Here is a 26,086-nt window from a genome sequence, read left to right on the forward strand (position 1 = left end):
TGCGAAAGTTAACTGACAGGAAGAAGATGCTGTGATATGCAAATGATTAGCTTTTCAGAGCATTCACACAAGGTGCTGACATGAGGAAAGTTTCCAGCCGATTTCTCATACACAAACAGCAATTGACCGGCGTTGCCTGGTGAAACGTTGTTGTGATGCCTCGTGTAAGGAGAAGAAATGCGTACCATCACGTTTCCGCCTTTAATAAAGGTCGGATTGTAGCCTATCGCGATTGCGGTTTATCGTATCGCGACATTGCTGCTGGCGTTGGTCGAGATCCAATGACTGTTAGCAGGATATGGAATCGGTGGGTTGAGGAGGGTAATACGGAACGCCGTGCTGGATCCCAACGGCCTCGTATCACTAGCAGTTGAAATGAAAGGCATCTTATCCACATGGCTGTAACGGATCGTGCAGCCACGTCTCGATCCCTGAGTCAACAGATGGGGACGTTTGCAAGATAACAACTATCTGCACGAACAGTTCGACGACGTTTGCAGCAGCATGGACTACCAGCTCGGAGACCGTGGCTGCGGTTACCCTTGACGCTGCATCACAGACAGGAGCACCTGTGATGGTGTACTCAACGACGAACCTGGGAGCACGAATGGCAAAACGTCATTATTTCGGATGAATCCAGGTTCTTTTTACAGCATCATGATGGTCGCTTCCGTGTTTGGCGACATCGCGGTGAACGCACATTGGAAGCGTGTATTCGTGATCGCCATACTGGCGTATCACCCGATGTGATGGCATGGGGTGGCATTGGCTACACGCCTCGGTCACCTCTTGTTCGCATTGACGGCACTTTGAACAGTGGACGTTACATTTCAGATGTGTTTCGACACGTGGCTCTACCCTTCATTCGATTCCTGCGAAACCCTACATTTCACCAGTTTAATGCACGACCGCATGCTGCAGGTCCTGTACGGGCCAGATGTCTCACCAATTGAAAACGTCTGGTCAATGGTGGCCGAGCAACTGGCTCGTCACAATACGCCAGTCACTTATTCTTGATGAACAGTGGTATTGTGTTGAAGCTGCATGGGCAGCTGTACCTGTACACGCCATCCAAGCACTGTTTGACTCAATGCCCAGGTGTATCAAGGCCGTTATTATGACCAGATGTGGTTGGTCTGCGTACTGATTTCTCAGGATCTATGCACCCAAATTGCATGAAAATGTAATCACTATTCAGTTGTAGTATAATATACTTGTCCAATGAATACCAGTTTATCATCTGCATTTCTTCCCGGTGTAGCAATTTTAATTGTCAGTAGTGTAGTGTCGCAGATTCCCTGGACTGAATGCCCCACACGGAATAATGCTGCCCCCACTGGGCAGCGTCCGTGGCCCAGTGCATGTCTTGAGGACTCGGTTGAGTGGATGTCGATATACCCAGACACAAGCATCAACTTGATTTCTATTGATCCACAGTCAAATCTCGATTTTCACGTCCTCAGTGCAGTCGTCAATTATTGACGACGACGTTGTGATACCGTGGGTCACATAGGGGTCGTCTTCTATGGAGATCTGTGTCCAACAACGGGCGCTGAACGGTGTGCCTTTAAACGCTTGTGGATGTACCAGCATTGTTGCACTCTCCACCTGTCCTGCTTTACACATCGGTCTGTGATGAGGCAAGGATGTCCAACATAATTTCGCGCTCTCGTGGTTTCACTGTCCTTCAACCACTTCCCTGATATATTCACAATGGTAGCGCGTTAGCACGAGGCCAGCGTAGTCGTTACCGATATGTTCGTTCCGAGGCGCCGGGTATAACAACCTGCTATTAATCGAAGTCGCTCATGTCGGCGGCTTTCCCCATTTGCGGCTCGTATCGTCGCTAGAATGTTTCCCCATATGTCTCTGCTCCGCTTGAATACTTTCCTTACATCGTCAGTCCCCGCAACTCCATAAGGAGTCGTTCAGTTTCGTGGTGGGCAGTGGGCATAATGTCTTAGATCATTAATGTAGATCTGCTGGCTTCATAGTTTACATGTTTAAGTATTCCAAAACAGAGAATACCGATTTTTCGTCCATAGTATGGTGAATTGGGTCCTTGGGAACCACAGGATAACTTGCGGTAATTTGGGCGCTATCATTGGTAGATGCGGCGTCTAGGACGTCACCTGCGGGTAATTCGGCACCATCGCCTTAGGGTTCTTCGCTTGGACACCAGTTGGCCCTTCTTTCAGTGATACAAGTGTTTCTGTTCGGCGTGTCCCTCACTTCAGTAGAGTTAAATTTTCGAGCTACACTGCACTTCAAAACTTCAGGAGAGGATATACAGGGTGAGTCACCTAACGTTACCGCTGGATATATTTCGTAAACCACATCAAATACTGACGAATCGATACCACAGACCGAACGTGAGGAGAGGGGCTAGTGTAATTGGTTAATACAAACTATAAAAAAATGCACGGAAGTATGTTTTTTAACACAAACCTACGTTTTTTTAAATAGAACCCCATTAGTTTAGTTAGCACTTCTGAACATATAAACAAACACGTAATCAGTGCCGTTTGTTGCATTGTAAAATGTTAATTACATCCGGAGATATTGTAACCTAAAGTTGAGGCTTGAGTACCACTCCTCCGCTGTTCGATCGTGTACACTTTCGAAATATATCCAGCGGTAATGTTAGGTGACTCACCCTGTATAAAGTAATGTAACGAACGATACTGCAATAGTATGTTGCTAGAGGTCTTGCAGTCATGCATAGAAAGTTGGACGTCACATGGCGTGAGGTCGGCCTGCCTATAGCGCCAAATGGGCCTGGCCCGCAACACGGTGCAGTTGAAGGAGTGGGAAAAGATAGTGTCCCTATGAGGAAACAGTTACAGTCCACTGTGATGGTGTTCTTCATTACAACACGGCCCGGAGATAGCATTTGAACGATTTCACACTGTGAAGATCTGCGGAAAGATGGAAGGGGGACGAAGTGTGACGAGTGTAGCCCTGGACTTTAGTAGCGCAGACAGCGTTGTTTCACGTGCGTGGGGAGCGTTCCGAAACACAGACACTGCTTGCCGAAGGAGAGGAGACGGTCGACAGTGGTTAACTACAGCAGCAGATGGCCGCTACATTGTGCAACAGGCAAGAAGAGACCCAAATCAAACAGCGGCTCCAATTCCAACCCTATTTAACAGGACTGCAAGACACGAAATCTCACGTTTCACAGCAGCACAGTGACTGTATGCGGGTAGTCCCTTTGCCCGACGATCTGTACATTACGTTCCGTTGACACTCGCTCATAGGTAGCACCGCTTGCAGTAGTGTCAGGAACATAAGGACTGGACCAATTGAGCCCGCGTGCGTGTGTGTGTGTGTGTGTGTGTGTGTGTGTGTGTGTGTCTGAGAGAGAGAGAGAGAGAGAGAGAGAGAGACAGAGACAGAGAGAGAGACAGAGGAAGGGGGATGGGGAGAATGAATACCTGTGTGGATGTCAGGAGGAGAGTAAGGGAGAGAAATCATTTAAGGTACTCAGTGTATTTTATTAATAACTGTAGAACATTGTAGAAAGCGCCATCTTACCTGTGGTAGTGCCTTTGGTTGCTGGATGTGCATTCCGCCGGTCTCAATCACATTGGGTAAGTGAGGTCGGGGATAACTGAAGCTCACGTGGCTCTGAACAATCATCAGTGAGGTGTTGGCTCTCAGAGCTGACAGCCGAGGCATCGCAGGATCTTTGAAATTCTCTTTGACTATTTCATCCATTTTCGGTAAGAAGTGATAATTATAAGCGTACCTTGCGTACGTCACAGCCACGGTGTTTTCTAAACGCTGCCAGAAAGTCATGTGGTCTGTATAGTCGCTAAAAATATCAGGAATGTATGATGGCGTGCTTAGCTCGCCAACTGCATCTGTTACCCAGTGAAACGCTCCAACAGAAGACAAGGCGACAACGGGCACATTGAATTTGTGTGAGAATCCTAAGAAGCAGTCGTTCATGAAGAAGTATTCCATGACAAGCAGGTCGAACTTTTTGTCTTTAATATTCATCAGTTTTTGAACAGCTTCCTGCCTTAAAAGTTTTTCACACATTTCGATGCCCATGTCCAGCAACATGTCATATAGCTTTTTGCCTCTCATCGATCTTAGTACCATCGTATTTTGGGTTATTACTGTAAAAGAAAAGACTCTGATAATACCATAGATTTCATACACCTTCATGCTGTAAAACAGAGAATACTTTTTAGTAACATGAATGCACAGACAACTTCGTGTGATATATGTAACTTTGTGATACCTGTAACATGTCCAGCAAGATGAAGCGAACAAGCCCTGCAACAATATCACCTTCTCCGTAAGAAAGTATCAAACTTATCAACTTAGGCTGGAAAGATGAACAAATTTGATTTCATAACATTCAAATTGTATGATAATTGATAGCAAAAAATAGCTCGGGTGAATAGATGGGGTAATATTAGTTTGGTGCATAAGTTAGTAGTGTTTTGGTTTTGCATGTTGGTATTCCGGTTGCTATGGGTTTATTTACCTGTTGACATTTTTTATTTGCAGATCACTGTTGCTATTTGAGTTTTCATATGGTCATTTATTTCACATGGGCATACTGAGTGGAGGTGTGGACGCTGGAAAATGGGATGCCAAGTGCAAAAATCGTAACTTTTACGACATACTCTTCTGTTTGAGTTCAGTAGAGGGGTGACAGTTGAAACATCAGCGCCGTGTATGGGGATTATGCTATTGGACACAGCAAGGCAGATAAGTGGTTTTCTCGTTTTAAGGAGGGCCGTTTTGACATTAGTGCCTCTCCACTTTAGAAAGACCTTAGGCGTTTGATAAAGATCGTTCAAACGCATTAATCCACGATGATCCACGTCCTTGTACTCTAGAACTGGTAAATAAGATGTTATCATTATACCATAGTGCGACATTGACATGCTGTGGGGAAGGTTCAAAAATCGAATGTGAAGGTACCGCATGACCTAAGCCAAAATCACAAACGTCAGTGGGTGGCCTTTGAGCATCTCTGCTTGCTCGTCATCAATTGGCTCGTGAAAAATCCCCTTCCATTTCTACCCTTTGTTGTTAGTGGTGACGAGAAATGTAGTCTTCATACTGACACAAGGAAAAGAAGGGAATGGTTGAGCCCAAACTAAGCAGCAGCTCCTTGTACAAAGACCTGCAGACATCCGCAAAAGATGATGTTATGCGTCTGGGAGGACAGCGATCGTGTGGTGCGCTACGAATTGCTTCCCTGAGGTGTAACCATCACTACTGACATTTATCGTGAACATATGCGACGTCTTGCAGACGCGATCCAAGAACAACGGCCAAGAAGACTGCATGAAGTGATCCTACTCCACAATAACGTCCGTTAGCGTTCTGCTAGATTAGAAAAAAATGTTATACAGGAGATGGATTGGGTGTCATACCGCACCCGCCATATTCAGCTGATATGACGCCTTCTGGCTTTCTCCTTTCCCGCTCTTTATCGAACAACCTTTAACAAACTTCCTTTCCGAATGAAAATGTGCTCCGATCACCGCTGGACAAGTTCTTCACCTCAAAACCATGTGATTTCTACAGACTCGGAATCGAAAAGATAACGCAACGTTGGCAGACCGTCGTAAATAGTGAAGGAGAATATATTCTTGACGCCTAAAGTCTCTGTTATGGGTATCTATTGCACTTATTCAACTTATGGAAAAACGCTACGAGTTTATGCACCAACTCAATAGAACTAAAGCCATTCCAGTACACGTTTCTGCTGGTTTTCTATCCCATGCTATTTTCTGCCGACCTCAGCGTCTCTCTCTCTCTCGGCGCGGTATTCTAACGTGCTGAGGCGTGAAACACATGCGACACATCGCTAATTTCCTGGTTCTCTTTCCGTCTCTGGCATGACCGCACTTTGCTTGTAACAAGGTGAATGAGTTTTAATGACATTTTATAATTCTCATCCCCTTACTATCTGTGCCATAACAATATAATTGTAATTAGTATTCCACATATGAAGGAATGGTAATTGTTTTATATACCACATTAAGTACACTGTAAGAGAACAAAGACGTCGCATCACGCAACGGAAATCGGTAGAGGTGATGTACGTGTACAGACAAACAAATGATTATAATTTCAGAAAAAATGTATGATTTATTGAAGAGAAAGAGTTTCACAAGCTGAGCAAGTCAGTGATGGTCCACCTCTGGGCCATATACAAGCAGTTTTTCGGCTGGCACTGAAAGATAGAGTTGCTGAATGTCTTCCTCGGGGTATCATGCCAAATTCTATTCAATTCGTGCGTTAGATCATCAAAATCCCGAACTGGTTCCAGGGAACTGCCGATCATGCCCCAAACGTCCTCAGTTTGGGGAGGTCCAGCGACCTTCCTGGCCAAGGTAGGGCTTGGCAAGTATGAAGAGAAGCTGTAGAAACTTTAGGCGTGTCCAGGCGGTTTTTATATTGCTGAAATGTAAGCCCAGGATAACTTGCCATCAAGGGAAACAAAACAGGGTGTAGAATAACGTCGACGTACCGCTGTGCTGTCAAGGTGGCACTGATGTCAACCAAACTGATCCTTCTGTGAAGACCAAAGACCATCGCTCCCGGTTGTCGGGCCAGTATGATGGGCGACAGTTAGCTCATTGCTATCTGGGCGTCTCTAGATGCGTTTTCCCTTGTCATCAGGGCTCATTTCGAAGCGGTATTCTACTCCAGTCAATGAGATTCCAGGCCGGACTGTCTAGAGATGCTCCGGCCGGCAGTGGAATACAGATCTGACTGCCGCCCGGCATACAGTCCGACAACCAGAAATAATGGTCTAAAGCCGCGCGGTATTAGCTGAGCGGTCTTCGCGCTGCAGTCATGGACTGTGCGGCTGGACTCGGCGGAGGATCGAGTCCTCCCTCGGCCATGGGTGTGTGTGTATAAGCTTAGGGACTGATGACCTTAGCAGTTAAGTCCCATAAGATTTAAACAAAAATAAAAAAATTATGGTCTAGAGCGCCATTTATTTTCGAATCAAGGCCCCTTTGGTGTCATCACCGACACCCTTACAGGACAGCGATACGTCGACGATATTCTACGCACTGTTTGTTTCTCTTTTATGGTGACACATTATCGGTTCACATTTTAGCAAGATAACGCCCGTTGACACACGGTGAAAATTTTTACTGCCGGTTTTCAAGCTTGTCAAACCCCTCCTTGGCCAGCAAGGGCACCGGATTTCTGCCCAACTGAGAACGTTTGGAGCATTATGGGCGGGAGCTTCCAAGCAGCTCCGGATTTTGAAGATCTAACGCACTAGTTGGACAGGAATTAGCAAGATATCCTCTAGAGGACATCCGATAACTCTATCAACCAATGCTAATCCGAATAACTGCTTGCATAAGGGTCAGAGGTGGATCAAAGGTGTCTTCAACTTGCTTAATTTGTAAAGCTTCAAATGGTTCAAATGGCTCTGAGCACTATGGAACTTAACTTCTGAGGTCATCAGTCCCCTAGAACTTAGAACTACGTAAACCTAACTAATCTGAGAACATCAAACACATCCATGCCCGAGGCAGGATTCGAACCTGCGACCGTAGAGGTCACGCGGCTCCAGACTTCAGCGCCTAGAACCGCTCGGCCACTCCGGCCGGCAATTTGTAAAGCTCTTTCTCTTTAATAAATCATCCCATTTTCTGATATTGTAACAATTTGCTCGTCTGTACAAGCACATCACATACAGCTTTCTATCCCATTCGAATAGCTTCCGCGTGATGTGTCGTCCTTTACCTCTTAGAGTGAATGATAAATCATATCATGATTATCCATGCGTGATTGAAATCAACATAAATGCCGAAATCGATCGATTGGAAATTGTTGAGGTGCAAAAAAGAAAATTATACTTTGTTAGATAACTGGGATTGGCTGTTCTTACGAGCCACCACTTACTACAGTATGAAATATTTGCCCTGTTAGAACAAACGTTTTTCAAACGTAATCTTTTCGATTAACTCCTTATTTCAATGGACCGAAATTTCACCCATAGCCCATGGTTGGGGAATGTGGTAGGTGCATCTTGGTGCACATATTTCTGCTGCTGTAAGAGGACATTTAATGCGCCAGTATGGTCCAAGATGAACAGATTGCGCAGGGTCTGTGCCTTGAAGATCCCCCGCATGGTCTGTGCCTTGAAGATCACCCGACCTCAATCCTCCCCGGGATTTTTCTGTCTGGGTTATCTCAAATTGAAGTGTACAGCACTCCCTTTGATATGGTTCGAAACCGGAAGAAGAGCATTTTAGTCATTTCGACATTTACGAGATGGTCCTTGGTGCTGGAAAGAATTCGAAACTCAATGCCATATTGCGTCCGAATACGAGAACGACTTGTGGACCACCACCTTTAACAGATAAGGAGTGTACAGTGAAGAATACAGTACGTAAGGTGTGAAGCAATTTTTCTTTTGAAGGCAGGCCATGGACAAAGTCTAAGACTGATTAGAATTAAATTACATATGCCGTAACTAGGGCAATATTTCATAATGAATTCAGTGGCTCTTCGTAACCAAATATTCGGAGTTATCTCTCAAACGCCTCCGCTCCTAGCTGTGTAGCTATCTCTAGAGGATCTGATAATTATGTGTTAAAAGGGGCGAAACTACAGGGTCATCAGTCCCTCCTTATGATGAGAGAAACACGTAAAAACGCAAAAGCGGAAAAAACGAGGACTCAAACTACATAAGCAAATCAAAGAGTTTAAAAGGGCTTGACAATAGTTGTAACACGACTGGTAAAAGAAAACAGAGATAACCCAGGAAGCATCTTACAAAATGGGATCTAAAGGCACAGCAAGGTGAGAGGAGAAGAAAGTAACCTGCAGTCGCTTGGTGGGGACCCGCTACAGGAAGAGGATTTCGTCTTCACAACCATCCCAAACACTGGAAGTGGAAGAGCATTACATGGGTTAGAGTAAAATCCGTTCTCCCTCAGGAAATGCAACAATCTGGTAAAGGCTGTCACGTCAGCCTCAAGCATCTGAGGTAGTGAGGTAGACAAGCTGAGAGCATGCCGTAGATCGGCCAGCAGGGCGCACTCAACAAGAACATGCGCTATCGTCAGTAGACTACCTCAGCTGCAGTGAGGAGGATCCTCCTGGTAAAGAACGAACTCGTGGGTGAGTTTCGTGTGGCCGATCCTTAGTAGGCACATCACAATAGCATGTTTTCGAGAGGCCTGGAAAGATGTATGTCGCACCTTAGTGGGCCCTTTCATGGCTCTCAACTTGTTTTGGGTCGCAGTCTCCAATCATTTCAGTTCTTAGAGCCTCAAAATACTGCGTCGAAGTTGTAATCTTAAGTCTGTGTCCGGTATCACCTGTAGCTTCGTCTTTAGCTAGACGACCAGCGAGTTCATTTCCTGGAATGCCTGTGTGACTCGGTGTCCATATGAAGGTTGTGGGCGACCAAAAGATTTTTGGGACAGCACAGTGTTATGCCTTTTAAGCAACCCATGGAATCGCTGCAGATCAGAAAGATCGCCGTGGTCTGGAATTTGACGTACCGCAAAGCCTGGGATATGGCAACCGACTCGGTTAATTGTGCTTCTCGTGTCCCCTTGCGTGTGCAAAAGCGTAACCGACCCTGTCGTTTACTTTCGATCCATCTGCGTAGATGCATACCGGTTTAGAATACTCATGGAGGACTGAAGGAAACAGGTGTTGGAGAAAGGTAGAATCAGTATCCTTCTTGGGCTACAGAAGAGGTCCATCCATATCACAGGGCAGGGTACAGCCCATGAGAGGTGTCGAGGAGGAACTGTAGGAACAGAGTGTAACAGAGGCTGCTGGAGGTCCTTCAGTAGAATATCGAGTCGGATCCCAGATGGTCTCCCCTGTTTTTGGCGATGCGCAAACAGTCTGAACTGCTGGTTATGGGACAGAGTTAAGAGACGTGGGTGAATAGGCATCTGACAGATTATGACTTCGTAGCTTGCGAGAAGCTGCTGTCGTCTAACCCACAGCAGTGGGGCACTGGCTTCCGCCAGGTGGCTCTCAACAGAGCTCGTACAGAAGGCACCCATTATCAACTGCACGACTTTGTGGTGAATAGGGTCCATCAAGCTCATAGGCAACACATCCGTAGTCCAAGCGAGATAAAATCAGCGCTTTGTAAAATCTCAGAAGAAGGGTGTGGTCCTCGCTCCACGCGGAGTGACTACGAAAATGGAGAACATTCAGCTTCTCCATGCAATTCGGCGGACATGCAGCAGCCAAGTTAGCTTGTGGTCAAATAAAATACCTAATAATAGCTGACTTTAAGTAAATGATCAACAAGATAAATTTCTGGATGCGGGTGCACAGACTGGGGTCGATAAAAGTGCATAACTCGTGATTTTGCAGGAGGAAATTGATAGCTGGCGCTCAGCGGCGCACAGTGATGTAGAGGCACAGTACAGGCAAAGCTCATCTGTGCACAGTGATGGAGGGACTGTGGGGCCCAATGCGTTTACGGTGCCACTGATGCGATAGCAAACAGCGTTACGCTCAGAACTGATCCCTGAGGGACTCCAGTTGCTTAGAGCCGAACCTATCTGGAGCCGAAAACATCGATAAGATAGGAAATTCTGGATAAAAATGGGTAAACTGCCTCAGAAATCCCACTCATGCAGTGTAGATGGAATGTGGTGTAGCCAGGTGGTATCATATGACTTCTGTAGGTCAAAGAACACATTAATCAGTTGTTGGCGATGCGCAAAAGCATTGTGCGCTGCGGGTTTCAAACGAACCGATGATCTGTGGTGGACGCTTTGGAACCGTGATACATGCCCTCTAGTAGCATCAAGCCATCAACAAAGACGGTGGTTGACCATTTGTTCGAATAGCTTACACAGCCCGTTCGTCAGAGAGATTGGCCGAGAGTTACTTAAAATATGTGGGTCCTTTCCCAGTTTCAGGACAGAAATAATAATATTTTCCCGCCACTGAGAGAGAAATACTCCCTCCATGCAAATATGATTTAAGAATCTGAGGATATGTTTCATGCTGCCGACACGAAGGTGATGAAGCCTTTGGTTGTGGGTTTTATTGGGACCAGAGGTCGTGTCTCTGCGAAGTTCCATACAGTTGACACATTGTTGGTCACAACGGCTGACCTCACGGGATGCCTGTCCACGTGCCCTACAGGTAGCCTCATCTGAACAGAGGGAGGACATGTGTCTGAAACTTTGGCACTTGTATCTCATTGGAGGAGGGAAATAAGGCCTGACATCACACCTATAAACCATCACCATAGCCTTCTCACTTAAAATATTTCCGTCGAAGGCTAGGGTAAATGCTCCAGTGTCCACTTAATTACTTTTGGGTCCCTTCTGGATGCGGCGAACTCTATGCCACGCCAGATTAGCACACAACTCTTCATCAGTTTGCAGCGTTAGGTCCCGATGGAAGATAACACCTTGAATTCCATTGAGCTTGTCATGAGGAGAAACGGTGACTGGTATATCTCCTACACTGAAGAAGGCCTGAACTGCCCATGATTGGTTGGCGTGCGACGTCTTGATCAGTAGAGATCCTTTTCTCACCTTCTCTATTGCCACAACCTCCCTAAACAGATCCTCAACATTTTTAATGAAAAACATTGGCTTCGTTGAAGCGAAACAGCCCCCGTCAGTGCGGGAACAAACCAAGAACTCGACAAACTGTCCACTTCCATTTCTCCTTTCCTGGCTCTGGTCTTTAGGTATGGTCAGTAACAGAAATGCAGTAGGATTGTAAACCTCTGAACTAAAATCACTGTTCCTGACTGATGAGATGGCCGTGTTGGCACGGCCACCGTTTAATCCGTTTCATTGCGGATCATCCGCCCCGATGCCACCCACTTCGATTTGAGTCTCTCTCCACAGCAAGGGCAAAGGCCACGGGAAACAGTAGCCAGTAGCCGTGCCCAGAGTCCCGGTACCCCGAAGTAAACAGGCACCTACTGCTTCGCTGACACGGGGAGGTGACAGCGCAGACATCGGCAGTGCGATCCCTGCTTTGTCAGGGGGCTGTCATCGAGAAGGTACATAACAACCCCACCAAGACGGACTGACTTCCGTACTGGATTTGGGGTGCAGTGGTAGATCCACTTGAGTGGTAAGTATAAAAGATAACAACGCACAGCTTAGACGTAATTCACCACAGCAAGGCGTCGTTCCCCAAACGGCCCGCACTTCGGTAAAATTTGGAAAGTGGAGGTCAAACCCAAAGGAGGAGTAGAATTTGAAAAACCAAAAAAAATTTGAGGGAATATGCGTTTAAAAAAGTGAAAAGAGCAGAAACCTCCAAAATTCCGAGGAACAGTTACAAGAACAATAACAAAGACTATTAGACGCCTTTTACGACAGGAAAGGAAGGGCCGCAGTTCTATGACAACCCCCGACACCGCAGGGAGAGTCTGTGGAGATAGCGCTTCCGGATACTAAACAAGGTTTTCGATTACCTTCCACAAATCTCACGTTTTCAGGGCTACATGGAGAGAAACTTTTTTTATTATTCCCTTATACTCCTGCAGACGTTCATAACAAATCAACCAAAATTTCCAACAACAGAGTTTCCAATTTGTTCCATGTGAAAACTAATAGAATCAGATTTTCAGGATCTGTCACTGTCGAAAAGGATATCAGCATGTCCTTCTGAGACACTACCTAATAAGCAACATGTAGAGGGAATGGGTAACTCCATCTGAAATACTAGCTATTCTTTTTACATCGCCCCATTGCAACAAAATTTAGATACTGTACTGCTCACGACCATATAACGAGAACAACAGGTGCGTTTACTTACAGATCGTTGGAAGTACCGGCGGAATTCTGAAAACGTCCCAGTTTTCAGGTATATCTTCCTCCAACTCGGTTATCAGCAGTGTGATGTTGTGACCTCTTTGGGACAGCCCAGTGAGGAGTGGTTTGAGGGAAAACCAGTGGCTTCTTGCTGGCAGGGGGAAAAGAGCCAACACGTTCGCTGTGTCCACATGGCTAGCAAACAGGACACACGCCGTGGGCACCACCAAAGCAAGTAGCCAGTTGCCTTTCATCTGCAACAATATACGTAAATTTCACAACCTCAGAGATAAATATCTACTTAATGTAAATTGAGCAGCAGTATTTTGAATCTAACCTTTCGTTAGCAGATGATCAGCATATCTAACACGGAATAGGGTCAACTATTGACAGGTCACAGGAATTGAGCTTCGTCCTCAATATAAAACAAAAGTAACAACTAGAAGTTTCTTCTACGTGTCAAAGAATGTCGTATCAAGAGGTAGAAGGAGAACGGAGGTTTTCAAACAAGCGTACCTGTCAGACGACAATCTACAGTCCTCGTGGAATCATTCCACGAGGTTTGATAACTTTTAAAATTATTGTTATCTAACCAGTATCCGAGAGCAGGTTATGAGTAACGAAATGCAAATTCCTCGCAATATGTTCGGATATATTTTAAGGAAGAAGGAAGGAAGATTAGAGTTTAACATCCCGTCACCATCAGAGTCATTAGAGAGGAGCACAAGCTCGGAATGTTTCAAAGATGTGGAAGGAAATGGTCGTGCGCTGTCAAACGATTCATCCCACCATTTTCCTGGAGCGACGGAAAACCCAAATGTGGATGGCCGCACTCGGATTTGAACTGTCGTCTTTCCAAAAGTGAGTCCACTGTGCTAACCACTGCGGAATCTCTTTCAATAAGAATCCAGTTGAAATAATACTGTTTTTCTTTTCTTATATCGACTGGCAACGTTACAGAAGAATGCTGAAAATTAGGTTGATTAATAACATAAGGAATGAGGACGTTCTCTGCAGAATCAGTGAAGAAAGAAATTGTGGAAAATTCTGACAAGGAAAATGTACGGGGTGATTGGACATGTGTTACGAACACGTCCCTGATATCCGAGCGAACTCAGAGAGTAAAAACTGTGGGGGAAGATAGAGACAGGAATACATCCAACAAATGATTAAGGACGTTGGGTGAAAGTTCTACTTTGAGGTGAAGAGGTTGACGTAGGAGTGGAATTCGTGGGAGGCCGCATCAAACGAGTCAGAAGACACATGACTTAAAACTTTTTTGTATTCACAAAAGGAAATCATATTCTGCAGAAGTGGGCCAAATAACACAGTTAGGCTTTCATGGTTTGACTTTTCCGTAGTTTCCCTTATCAGAAAGGTTTGCATGTATGAGCCAGAAATGGTTTCATTCACCGTCGTTCTTTAGCTTTAGCTTGTGCTTTGTCTTTAAGATCTTCCTTACGCCAGAGCAAATGGATGCAAATACAACGATCACTCGCAAGGCAGTTCGCTAGTGTGCAGTAACATTCGCTTGTATTCGTGAAAAAGCGTTCGCACTGGACGCAACGGAAGAGAAAACGAGAAAACTAGGATAGCGTGTCATCCCTAAAAATGTTATGTTATTGTTTTTTGGCGCTATTGGTTCAAATGGCTCTGAGCACTATGCGACTTAACTTCTGAGGCCATCAGTCGCCTAGAACTTACAACTACTTAAACCAAACTAACATAAGGACATCACACACATCCATGCCCGAGGCAGGATTCGAACCTGCGACCGTAGCGGTCGCTCGGTTCCAGACTGTAGCGCCTAGAACCGCACGGTCACTCCGGCCGGCTTGGCACTCTCTCTGGGCACATAACTACCTATAGTCACGGTGCAAATCTGTGATATTCAGATATGATTAGTCTGCATGGCGCGCATGTTGAATTTGACGAAGCAAGCAAAGTGATACAGGAAGGGGATATCGTAAGTGTGAAGCGCTTGGAGGTAATGCACTCAACAGAGCTCCGTTCTTTCTTAGCATTATTCCAAAAGGTTGCACATATCTCACTTTTCGATGGTTCCTCATTAAATTGAGGACCGTTTTAACAAAACTCAACAAACACTATTCACAGAATTTTGCAGGAGAGGTACATTTTAGTTGTACTCAATACAGTTGATTAAAAAAATTTCAAAAATTATAGTACTGGTCATCCATGCAGATATGGACTGATGAAAGAATAATTGAACGTCATCACTAGTTTCCTTCATTGAGAAAAAAGAAATTACAAATTTAACACATTTAGGGTCATTCTGTGCAATCTCACAGGGGTTGTTGGCAAGGTGGCCATCTCAGAATTATTCATAATTGGTACATGGATATATACATGTCTTAATAGTAAAACTATTAAACAGACTAATTTGAAGTGTCAAGGGCGTGTATCTGATCATTAGTCAGACACAAGTTTCCCCATTTTCAGAGACCTACTACTCAGTAATGAGTTGACCTACAGACCTAAATTTTTTGTGCATCTGGTACGTAGGCCACTAGGTTGATACGATGTAGAAAGAGTAGGATACATAATTCAGATTTTTTTATGGAAACGTGAAAAACACACTTTTCCATGCTGTGCTTTAAATATGATTTTTGAGAAATCGTAACTTTGCGCTAGTAAACGGTATACACTTTAGTTTGTGCATTGTAGTTCTTTAGTCGTACTACTAAGTATAAATAATTAAAAGCGTTTGGCAATGCAATTAGTTTTTATTACCTCCACTTAAAGGCGACTCCATCGCCAAAAAACGTCAAATTTGACGAACGTCAAAGTTCTGGAGGGGTACGTAGACAGATGCAGCTCAACTTGATCTTCTTCTGATATGTTTACAAATCTGGTAGCAATCTCAGGTCAGAAAAGAATATACTAACTCACTTTATTCACTGTCAAAGAATAATTATAAAATGCCACTTATATATACCATCCATAACGACCACCATAGGAAACTGGTTAATAGAAACCATGTATATTCCTTGAAAAACTGTTCCTAAAAATGTTTGTGTTTGACCTGTAAGTCAGAACTGTAAAAAGGTCACCTTTAAGTGAATGTAAGAAACAGTAACTGCAATGCCAAATTATTTTCATAATTATTTCTACTTAATAGCAGAACTAAAGAGTTACAGTGTACAAGCTGAGGCCTGTAGTATTTCCCTGTGCAGAGTCATATTATTTTTTTAAAAAAATCACAAATTTAAAGCACAGCGTGGAATAAGTATATTTTTCAACATTTTTCACTAAAAATCTGAACGATGTTTCCTAGTTTTTATACACTATACGAACTACGTAGCCTAAATACTAGATACATAAAAATCCGATCTCTGTAGGCCAACTCATTGCTCAGTACCAGGTTTCTGAAAGCATAGAAATTAGTGCCTGTCTAATGACTGGGTACATACCCTTGAGCGTTGAAACCTAAATTTATCAAAAATGGTTTGAGTTAGGACAGTGACATTTGCCACTATTACTATTAAGACACTCGGTATCCATGTACCAGATATGAGTAAATTCTGAGATGGTCACCTTAGGATCCACCAAAACTCCTGAGACTTTACACTGAATAACCGCATAGGTAATGTGAAGGGAACACTGCGTACACCTACTTATCCACTCAAAAAGTATATGCCCGTCTGTCTCCTCTCTGTAATGTAGGATATTCTCTAAATCTATTTCCAGTGACATAGGAAAAACATAAAAATCTCAAATATTAGTCAGGCAAAGGAGCGACCTGGCTTTAGAAGCAGATTTAGCACAACAGACCATTTGTAAGGCATGAACAACGCTGCAGAACAAGATATATTACTACTTCGCATCCCACTCATAGCATTTGAGAAAAGAAATCAAGGGAGTGGCCAGACATACATTTTTGTGTGGTCATCAGGTTGAAAATTCTTATCCAACGTCATTATTCATGAAGAGATATGGTGCCTTTACGTTAATTTCATAAAAAGATATTGATTGTTGAACCCTAAAAGAACACATCTCAAGTCAAGAACAGTGTACCTCCATAGATGATAATAACTTAAATTTGACACAGCGTATTGTACACTTCGAACTGTCCCTCAGCGGTGGTTCGTTGCAGACACGCATTGGCTGCCTTTAAGCTGTATTGTAAGAAAAAGCACGAAACACTCTGCGTCGACGTCCTTCAGCACGCTGCTGATGTCGATATTGCTGAACTACCACCATATACTTGTTGCAGGTTGCCTGTTTCTCGGGGGCAACAAAAACTTTACTTTCAGTATTTCATATAGCTATTGGTTGCATTGAAAAATTTAAAATGCTGTCATAATCAACTCATTAATCTTACAATACAGACGCAATACAATAAATAAAAAATTGGAGTTTGAAACTGTGTTTGTGCCTCAAGGCAGTGTGACTCACGGCCTACAAATTACCAAGACTATATTTAGTCTGAGAAAAAGCGAGTTCAGCAAACTTTACATGTAATTTCAAACGTTTTCTAAAGTTTTTCTCACTGACGGCCCCATAAGATAATGAAAGGAAAAGTATATTTCTTACCATTTGGCTGTTCATGCAGTAAAACTAACGCATTAGGCATGACGTTTTAATTTATTATTTCTTTATAACCAACTCCATTCACAGCACACTTTGCTGACCGTATTTCAGGAGATACGACGTCATAAAGATTGAGATGAGTGAAAAACAAGCTTTTCTTAAATCTGAGCAGAAATACTGCCCAGACTATGCTCATATAGTGTTTTGTAGTGAAAGCTTTTAGCGAGTTCCAGTGAACTTTAAATATTATTTCAATCCTTTTCTGGTCTTTTTCTCCCTACAGCTACACAAAGTAATGAAAGGAAAACAGTGTAACACTTACCGAGCATTTGTTTTTGCGTTTTCAACCACAAAGGTTTTACATGCTTAACGTCAAATATGTAACACATTCACTCATTTGTAAAGCAGTCGTCTGTAGCTATCTTAAACACGAAAGTTCGTTTCTGTAAAGGATCGGGGATGAGAAGGTTACTTGTTATAAATGAAGCTATTCAGGATTTTGTTAGCAAAGACGTCATCACATTTATTCCTCTGATCTTGTACTCTCAAATGTTAGCCTGTCTTAGTGACAAGTCGCTTAGAACCATAACAAAATCCCATTCCAAGAGAAAATCCACTTCAGATTTTGCTTTTAAGTCTGAACTAGTTGGTTACTACACGTATGGAATTGTAAAACTGTCTGAGCACTGTCAGACTGTTTTAAATAATGCAAGAGAATACGAGATGCTAGCCAAAATATCCGAGAATTTCATTGTAAAAATCAGAAAGCCGTACTTTCGTCCTCTAGTTCTCCGTCACCTTCAAAGTAGTCACCTTGGAAATGTATGCAACGCTATCAGCGTTTTTCTCATTCTTGGAAGAACTCCTGGAAGTCCGCAGGAAGATGGGTGCTCAGGACCCCTTGTGATTCAAGTCTTCAGTCGAGTCAAAACGTCATCCTTTCAACGCAGTTTTTAAGTTCAGGGCATGTAGAAGTAGCACTCGGCTAGGTCTGGCGAGCAGGCAGGGTGGGGGACAGTTGCCAAGTGGTTTTTGTCCAGGAATTTCTTCACAACGAGCAATGTGAGTGCGGGTGCGTTGTCATGGTGCAACAACCAGGATTTCTTTTTCCACAATTTAGGCTGTTTGCGCCGGACATTTTCCCTCGGTCGCCTCAAAACGTCACAGTAGAACCACCCATTGACAGTCTGACCAGGTGGAACAAACTCGTTAAGCACTATTCCCAGAAACACACTGATGAGCATTGACTTCATGTTGCTGCAAACTTGTGGAGCTTTTATCGGCCTTAGCGAAGATGGCATACTCCATCGTGATGCTTGCTGCACCATTTCAGGGTCATAACCGTAGACCCAAGATTCATCACCCGTTATGACTCTAGATAACAATTTTGAACACTCTCAAATTCTTTGTTACAAATCATTACACGTCTGAATCCCGAAGTTTCGTTGGTGATTGCTGAGAAGGTAAGGGAAAAAGTTCGCGGCAATGCGTCTCGTGTTCAGTTCATTGACGAGAATCCGTTGAAATGTACGGTACGACAGCCCAAACCTGTTACAAACGTCGTGAATTGTGCGTTCTTGTCAAATGCCTCTGTCAGCATGCGATGGGTTTCAGCTGTAGTATTCTTCTACTTGAAACAGAATTTGATGACAATTCGTTGCTCCTTCACGTTACCCGTTTCACAGTCTGCAGAACCACTGAAACGCGTCCTCACACGCACCACTGCAACTACAGAGGGAGGTGGCGCAGTGGTTAGCACAACGAACCCGTATTCTGGAGAACGACGGTTCCAACCACGTCCAGATATCCTCATTTGGGTTTTCCGTGGTTTCTCTAAATCGCTTCAGGTGTATTCCGGGATGGCTGCTCGGAAAGGGCACGACCAACTTCCTTTCCCATCTTTCCCTAACTCGATGGGACCGAAGTCCTCACTGTTTGGTCCCCTCACCCAATCAACCAATCAACCAACCACAACAACTGCATGCACCGTGGGGCCAACGATATATACGGGTCCTGCAAGGAAATTGCGATGTCACGCTAGTCAGCTTGTGCGGCACACTTCGCCAACGCTCGTCTCCATGCAGCGTCCACCGAAATCAGTATTTAATTGAAAAGGTAACCACTAAAGACCTTAATTTTGTCGTGTGCAATCGAGAACTTGCATGCATTTAAACAAGCAGTCAGGAATTATTAAAGTCATCTGAAATACACTATGTGATCAAAATTATCTGGACACCGGGCTGAAAATGACTTACAAGTTCGTGGCGCCCTCCGTCGATAATGCTGGAATTCAGTATGGTGTTGGCCCATCCTTAGCCTTGATGACAGCTTCCGCTCTCGCAGGCATACCTTCAATCAGGTGTTGTAAGGTTTCTTGGGGAATGGCAGCCCATTCTTCTCGGAGTGCTGCACTGAGGAGAGGTATCGATGTCGGTCGGTGAGACCTGGCACGGCGTTCCAAAACATTCCAAAGGTTTTCTATAGGATTGAGGTCAGGACCCTGCGCAGGCCAGTCCATTACAGGGATGTTATTGTCGTGTAACCACTCCGCCACAGGCCGTTCATTATGAACAGGTGCTCGATAGTATTGGAAGATGCAGTCACCATTCCTGAATTGCTCTCCAAGAGAGGGAAGCAAGAAGGTGCTTATAACATCGACGTAGGCCTGTGATCTGACAGTGCCACGGAAAACAACAAGGGGTGCGAACCCCCTCCATGAAAAACAATACCACACCGTAACACCACCGCCTCCAAATTTTCCTGTTGGCACCACGCACGCTAGCACATGACGTTCACCGGGCATTTGCCATACGCACACCCTGCCATCGTATGGCCACATTGTGTACAATGATTCGTCACTCCACACAACGTTGTTCCACTGTTGAATCGTCCAATTTTTACGCTCCTTACACGAAGCGAAGCGTCGTTTGACATTTACCGGCGTGATGTGTGGCTTATCAGTAGCCGCTCGACCATGAAATCCACGTTTTCTCACTTCACCACTGTCATACTGCTGCAGTTTACAATTCGTGTGTGATGGTCTGGGTAGATGTCTGCCTATTACACATTACGACACTCTTCAACTGTTGGCAGCCTCTGTCAGTCAGTAGACGAGGTGGCCTGTACGCTTTTGTGCTGTACGTGTCCATTCAAGTTTCCACTTCTCTGTCACATCGGAAACAGTGGACCTAGGAATGTTTAGGAGTGTGGAATTCTCGTGTACAGACGTATGACCAAAGTGACCCCAAATCGTCTGACCACGTTCCAGGTCAGTGAGTTCGGCGGAGCGCCCCATTATGCTCTCTCACAATGTCTAATAACTATTGAGGTCGCTGATATGGAGTACCTGGCAGTAGGTGGCAGCACAATGAACCTAATATGAAAAACGTATTTTTGGGGGTGTCCGGATACTTTTGATCACATGATGTAAGTGAAAGACGTGGACAGTGTCTCGACGGCTGTCTGATGGCATACAGGTTTTACGTAAAAATCTGTACACCTTGAAAAGTCGGAGACTTGTTTGCGCCTCGAAAAACATTTTCAGCAAAAGTGAACAAAATAAACAGTTTTACGTGAGCATAGCAAGAACCAAGATGTAGTTTAGGGAATTCCTTCTCTTATATACCCTCTGAAAAGAAGAGAAAAATTATTTTGATCCAAACCCGCAGACGAAGTTTGCAGTTTCGGATTAAAATCACGTTAACTGGTGTCTGATGTTGTAACCGAAATAAAGTTAAGTAACTGATGAGCAGCAATTAGTAAAGTAACTGTTGTAGATATGCATGACTCTTAATTACGCGTTGTCATTTCTGTCTCGCCGCCGGAATAAAGTTAAGCAGCTGTTGAACAGCAGTAAGAAAGCAAAATAACGCAAGGAGATTACTTATCAGCAAGTGTAATGTGCGCAATCATAGAGGAAGTTAAAAATTCCTTAAATTGAGAAATACAATTAGAATTACGTTTTAATGAAACATGTCCAAACTAACTTCGTTTTGCGGATGACGTCATACCGTTTGCGTCTAATGCACCTAAACGTCGATGGTGAATGATAGATCTTGATAGAGCAAGTTTCAATGTAGGTCTGAAAGCGAATTATAATAATCTTATAAAATTTACATATTGAAAAGAAAATTGTACAAAATAACAACGAAGTCGTAGAAACAGTGGATGACTTTTAGTATTTAGGACAGCCGTAGACACCTTTTGGAGGACAGAAAAAGAAATTTAAAGAAATGAAAATGAACTAGAATACCTTTGGGAAATTATATTCCAAATTAAACGTGCGTGGGAAAGAAAGTTTACGATTGGTATTACCAAAAGTGACGTATGACATCGATATGAGTTTTAATGAGGAGAACATTAACATTTCACTGTTGAAAATCGAGATATGAGCACTGGGCGTTATTAGGGAAAACAGTTGATATAGAAACTACTGACTGGAGTAGAGAAGTGCAAGATGTAATTTGGATTGTAATGGTAATACAGTGAGGGATATGCAGCCATAGGGATCAATGGTACACTTAACAGGGAAGTACTGGGTAGTTATAATTAAAATGCAGCTACTCACAGATGTTCAGTGTGAGTTGTACGGAAGCGAAACTTGATGGGTATGCTACTAATGCTTTAATATGGAACCGATTTACTCTGGAAGTTCTAATTTTGACCACCAGGTGTAAATCTGGCGACGTACAGCATCTCGTCCGCGTCTACAGTAGCCATATTCAACAAACTGTGTAAGTGGCCATTACAAATAAAATCAAACTTATGTCTTTCTCACTTGTTTGACCTTTTCTGCACACGCTCCGTTCCTAATGCATTACTTACGGAAAGATTTCTATATGTCATTCTTGCATTGCCAGCGCCAGATTTACAACTGGTGGCCAAAATTAGAACTGATTTTTTTCAGCGTAAATTACCACCACCTTGACGCATCAGAATATCTACCGAGTTTCACTGCCATACGATAATTACAGCCCACAGTGGACCTCAGTGAATAGCTGCACTTTAACTATAACTACCCGGTATTTAACTGGATTCCAGGAGATACAAACCGACAGCAAAGATGACGTAGGTAGCTGACACTCGAAAATGTGCTGAATCTACGTTGATGGGTATAAGGAAATGTCGAGGGAGGCCTTTATCCGATAGGGCGTGCAGTATGTCTGATAATATATAGCAACGGAAGCTCACCTTGTAGAAGAATGATACCGCGGCCCACAGAGAGTTCAGTAGGAAGACTACTGCTTCGGCATGGTCGGCCTGAGTATTTATATCAGCAGCCGGAAAGTGGCGTGGGCTACAGTGTTGTCTCATCATGAAAAGACTACTTATCTGGCAGCGTCCTGCAGATCGTTATATTTCGCTGTCTCATCATGAAAGTAAGGCTACTTATCTGGCAGCACGAGATGACGTGCCTCGTTGTTCTTCCAGCGTATTTCCAAGATATCTACAGCTGTCAGTAGCGCTTGGTCAGAATTCGGAAATCTTAAATTGCTATCTTATGAATCAAGTCAAACACAGCTAAGTGATATGCAGTGTGCCCTTAAAGTCCCACCTCCATTTCAAAAACTCAATACTTGAAAGCTAAAAGAGCCAGAAAATCGAGTTTTGTTATAAAAAATTTTGCAGCTCTCAGAGACTTTTCCTTTGTACTCAGTTGTAAATTTGACTCGAAGTGCATCAAAATGATGACAAGCCAGGAGAAATCGCGATGTGTCATCTGGTATACAGAATACAAATCTGTGACAACAGTACTGAGCAATTGTAGCCGGCAGAACGATTCGACAAAAGCAAGAATAATGAGGTGTTTCAAAAACTTCAAATAGACAGTCAGTGTTAAAGATCTTCCTCGAAGTGGATGTCCCCCTGTGTCTCAGTCACTTGATAGAGCGCAAGCTGTATTTCAACGTTCAACGCAGCCCCCAAAGCCAATGTGTCGTGCTTCACTCGAATTTCGGGAAGCTAGATCAACTGATCATAAAGTGCGACATAAGAAGTTCGACCTCTTGCGTAAAAAGTGCAAATGGTCCTAGCATTGCAGCAAAACGATCATCCTCTTCCGTATACAGTCGCGTGTCCCCTGCTAACCTCCATATTTACTGACAATAACTACATGAAAAAGTACCTATTTTCGGATGAAGCAACGTTCCACATATCTGTACATGTGAACCGACTCAACATTAGGATCTGAGGCACCGAAGCGCCACACAACACATGCGAACACATCCGGAATAGCTCTACGCTTAATGTTTGGTGTAGCCTATTGAACGATCGAGTGATAGGCCCATTTTTCTTCACAGAGAAAATCATAATGGGAAATTTTTTGAATGATTTGTGCTGCTATTTGACTGTAATAACTTTTATTTTACTCTTATACGACCCAGATTTCGACCTTAGGCCATTTTCAAGTACAATAATTTATATGTCAAAGGGCATCAGACTGGTATGAAATACAAGTCCTTGTCGACAAAATGACGAGATATGTCTTTTCGACAAGGACTTGTATTTCTTAACAGTTTGATGTCTTTTGACATATAAATAAGTTTTTCTATTTGAAAATGGCCTAAGGCCGAAATCTGTATCGTATAACAATAAAATAAAAGCTATTACAGTAGTGGCAGTATCATTCAAAAAATTTCCCCTGACAGTGGCTCCAGCAAAAATAAAAATTATCAATAACGAGAAATGTTAACCTGACATTCTCGAACTGTTGCTGCTACCACAGATGTAAGAGCTGCAGCTGTCCGTTCATTTTCCAGCGTAATTCTGCGCCTCCACATTGGAGTTTGAACGACGTGCGGGGGCACATATACTGCGAAGTGCTGGCCCCCTCTCTCTCCCGATGTCAGGCCATTAGATTTCTTTTTGTGTATTTATGTCAAGTATCGCGTGTACACAACACCAATCAATGACACTGCTATCCTTAGAGCGCAAATCAGTACCGACTCGTACATGGGCAGAGCTGTAATATCGCCGTGGTGTTCTACGAGCAACGAGTGGGCGTACACTGAAATTCTGGCATAGCAGAAGAAAACTTACAGAGCTGCTAAATGATTTACAACAAACCAAGACGCTCTATCTGCAATAGTTTCGAAGTTACGATTTTTTGAAATGGCAGTGGAACTTTTAGAGACCCTGTATGTATTTCGTAAGGGATAACGCCTTTTTTGACTGTCCACGGTAGCCAGAGGAGTTCTCCCTACCCACGCACGTACTTCACTTGTCATTCGTATACCTTTTCATCCTAAAATATCTCAGCTGCTTCGTCAACCTGCGACACTCATCGCTGTGATAAACGATGTTTAAGTTCCAGCGAAGGAGGTAGAACGCTGGAGTAATCCATCCCTCACTTTCAGATATTAACACTCCACTTTCGCAGGTAATTTGTGTTCGTGTGTAGCATCGGCTGGATAACTACGTACACATCGTGAACGGTTTTCCTGAGGTTACTGCAGAATACGTGACGTGGTGCCTTGACACATCAAACTATCAAACGTTTGCGTCATTCGTAGTCCGAAATGGTATGACAAATAATTTGACAGTGTGTGCTTTCAATCAGTATTATACAGCTGTCCTGGATAAATTAGTTAATTACCTGTAGTATAATGTATGCACCGAAAGTTTAGTGTAAAGGAAAATTCAGTGTCGCATATATGCCAGAGTGATTGAATACCGTTGTCCAAACAGATCTTTAATTCATATTCTGAGTGGTTCACAACCAGCTTCTAATCAAATTGCGTGCCCATGGAGAATCGTCTCAGTTGTACGACTGGATTCGTGATTTCCTGTCAGAAAGGTCACAGTTCATAGTAACTGATGGAAAATCATCCAGTGAAACAGAAGTGGTATCTGCGATTTCCCAAGGAACTATTACAGGCCCTCTGCTGTTCCTAATCAATATAAACGATTTAGGAGACAATCTGAGCACCCGTCTCATATTTTATACGGATTATGTTGTTGCTTACCGTCTAGTAGGATCAGCAAAAAGTAAAAACGAATCGTAAAATGACCAGATAAGATATCTTTGTGGGGCGAAAAGTGGCAATTGACGCTGAATAACAAAAAAAAAAAAAATCCATTAAATTTAGGTTGCACGTTAAAGCACGCAAACTTAACGCTATAGATTCAATATCTGGTGGCTCAATTATGAACTACTTACGTGGGAAACATAGCATAGAGAACGGAAAGTAAAGCAAAGACCACGTTTTATTGGCAGAACACTTCGAAGATGTAACAGATCTGCTAAAGAGACTGTCTACACTACGCACTACTGATGTGCGGTATGGGATCCGTATCAGACAGGATTTACTAAGGGCATCGAAAAACATCAAAGAAGGTCAACTCATTTTATATCGTCAGGAAGTAGGAGAGAATGTCACGAAAATGATAGACGAGTTGCAGTGACAATCATTAAAACAAAAGCGACTTTCGATGCAGCGATATCTTTTCATTAAAATCACCAACTCTTTCCCATGAAAGCTAAATTACTTTGTTTATTTCCACTTACATTGAGAGAAATGACAATCGTAATAAAATAAGAGAAATAAGAGCTCCCACGGAAAGATATGGGACTTCATTTTACGTTGTGCTATTCTAGAACAGAATAGTAGAGGAACAGAATGAAAGTGGTTCCGCGAACCCTCTGTCAAGCTCTTGCAGAGTGGTCATGAAAATGTAGAAGAAGACGATGCCTAAGTTCTGTAAAAGATAAGTATTATCATGCTGAAGATAAGAATTATCATGCAGAGGAGATGTGGTGGTCA

The 26,086-nt window shown here is 43.5% G+C and overlaps 1 protein-coding gene across 1 annotated transcript in view; it reads right to left on the reverse strand.

The window, feature by feature from the left end:
- Window positions 1-22,548, reverse strand: part of LOC124712148 (UDP-glycosyltransferase UGT5-like) — a 48,219-nt gene extending 25,671 nt beyond the window's left edge. The window contains exons 1-3 of the mRNA XM_047242445.1: window positions 22,515-22,548; window positions 12,778-13,027; window positions 3,538-4,127 (exon numbers count right to left, since the gene is read on the reverse strand). Of these exons, the coding sequence (XP_047098401.1) occupies window positions 3,538-4,127; window positions 12,778-13,027 (840 nt within the window). The 5' untranslated portion in view covers window positions 22,515-22,548. The remainder of the gene's footprint in view (window positions 1-3,537; window positions 4,128-12,777; window positions 13,028-22,514) is intronic.
- Window positions 22,549-26,086: the final 3,538 nt, after the last annotated feature.

This window comes from Schistocerca piceifrons, chromosome 8 (assembly GCF_021461385.2).
Source record: "Schistocerca piceifrons isolate TAMUIC-IGC-003096 chromosome 8, iqSchPice1.1, whole genome shotgun sequence".
Classification (NCBI taxonomy): domain Eukaryota; kingdom Metazoa; phylum Arthropoda; class Insecta; order Orthoptera; family Acrididae; genus Schistocerca; species Schistocerca piceifrons.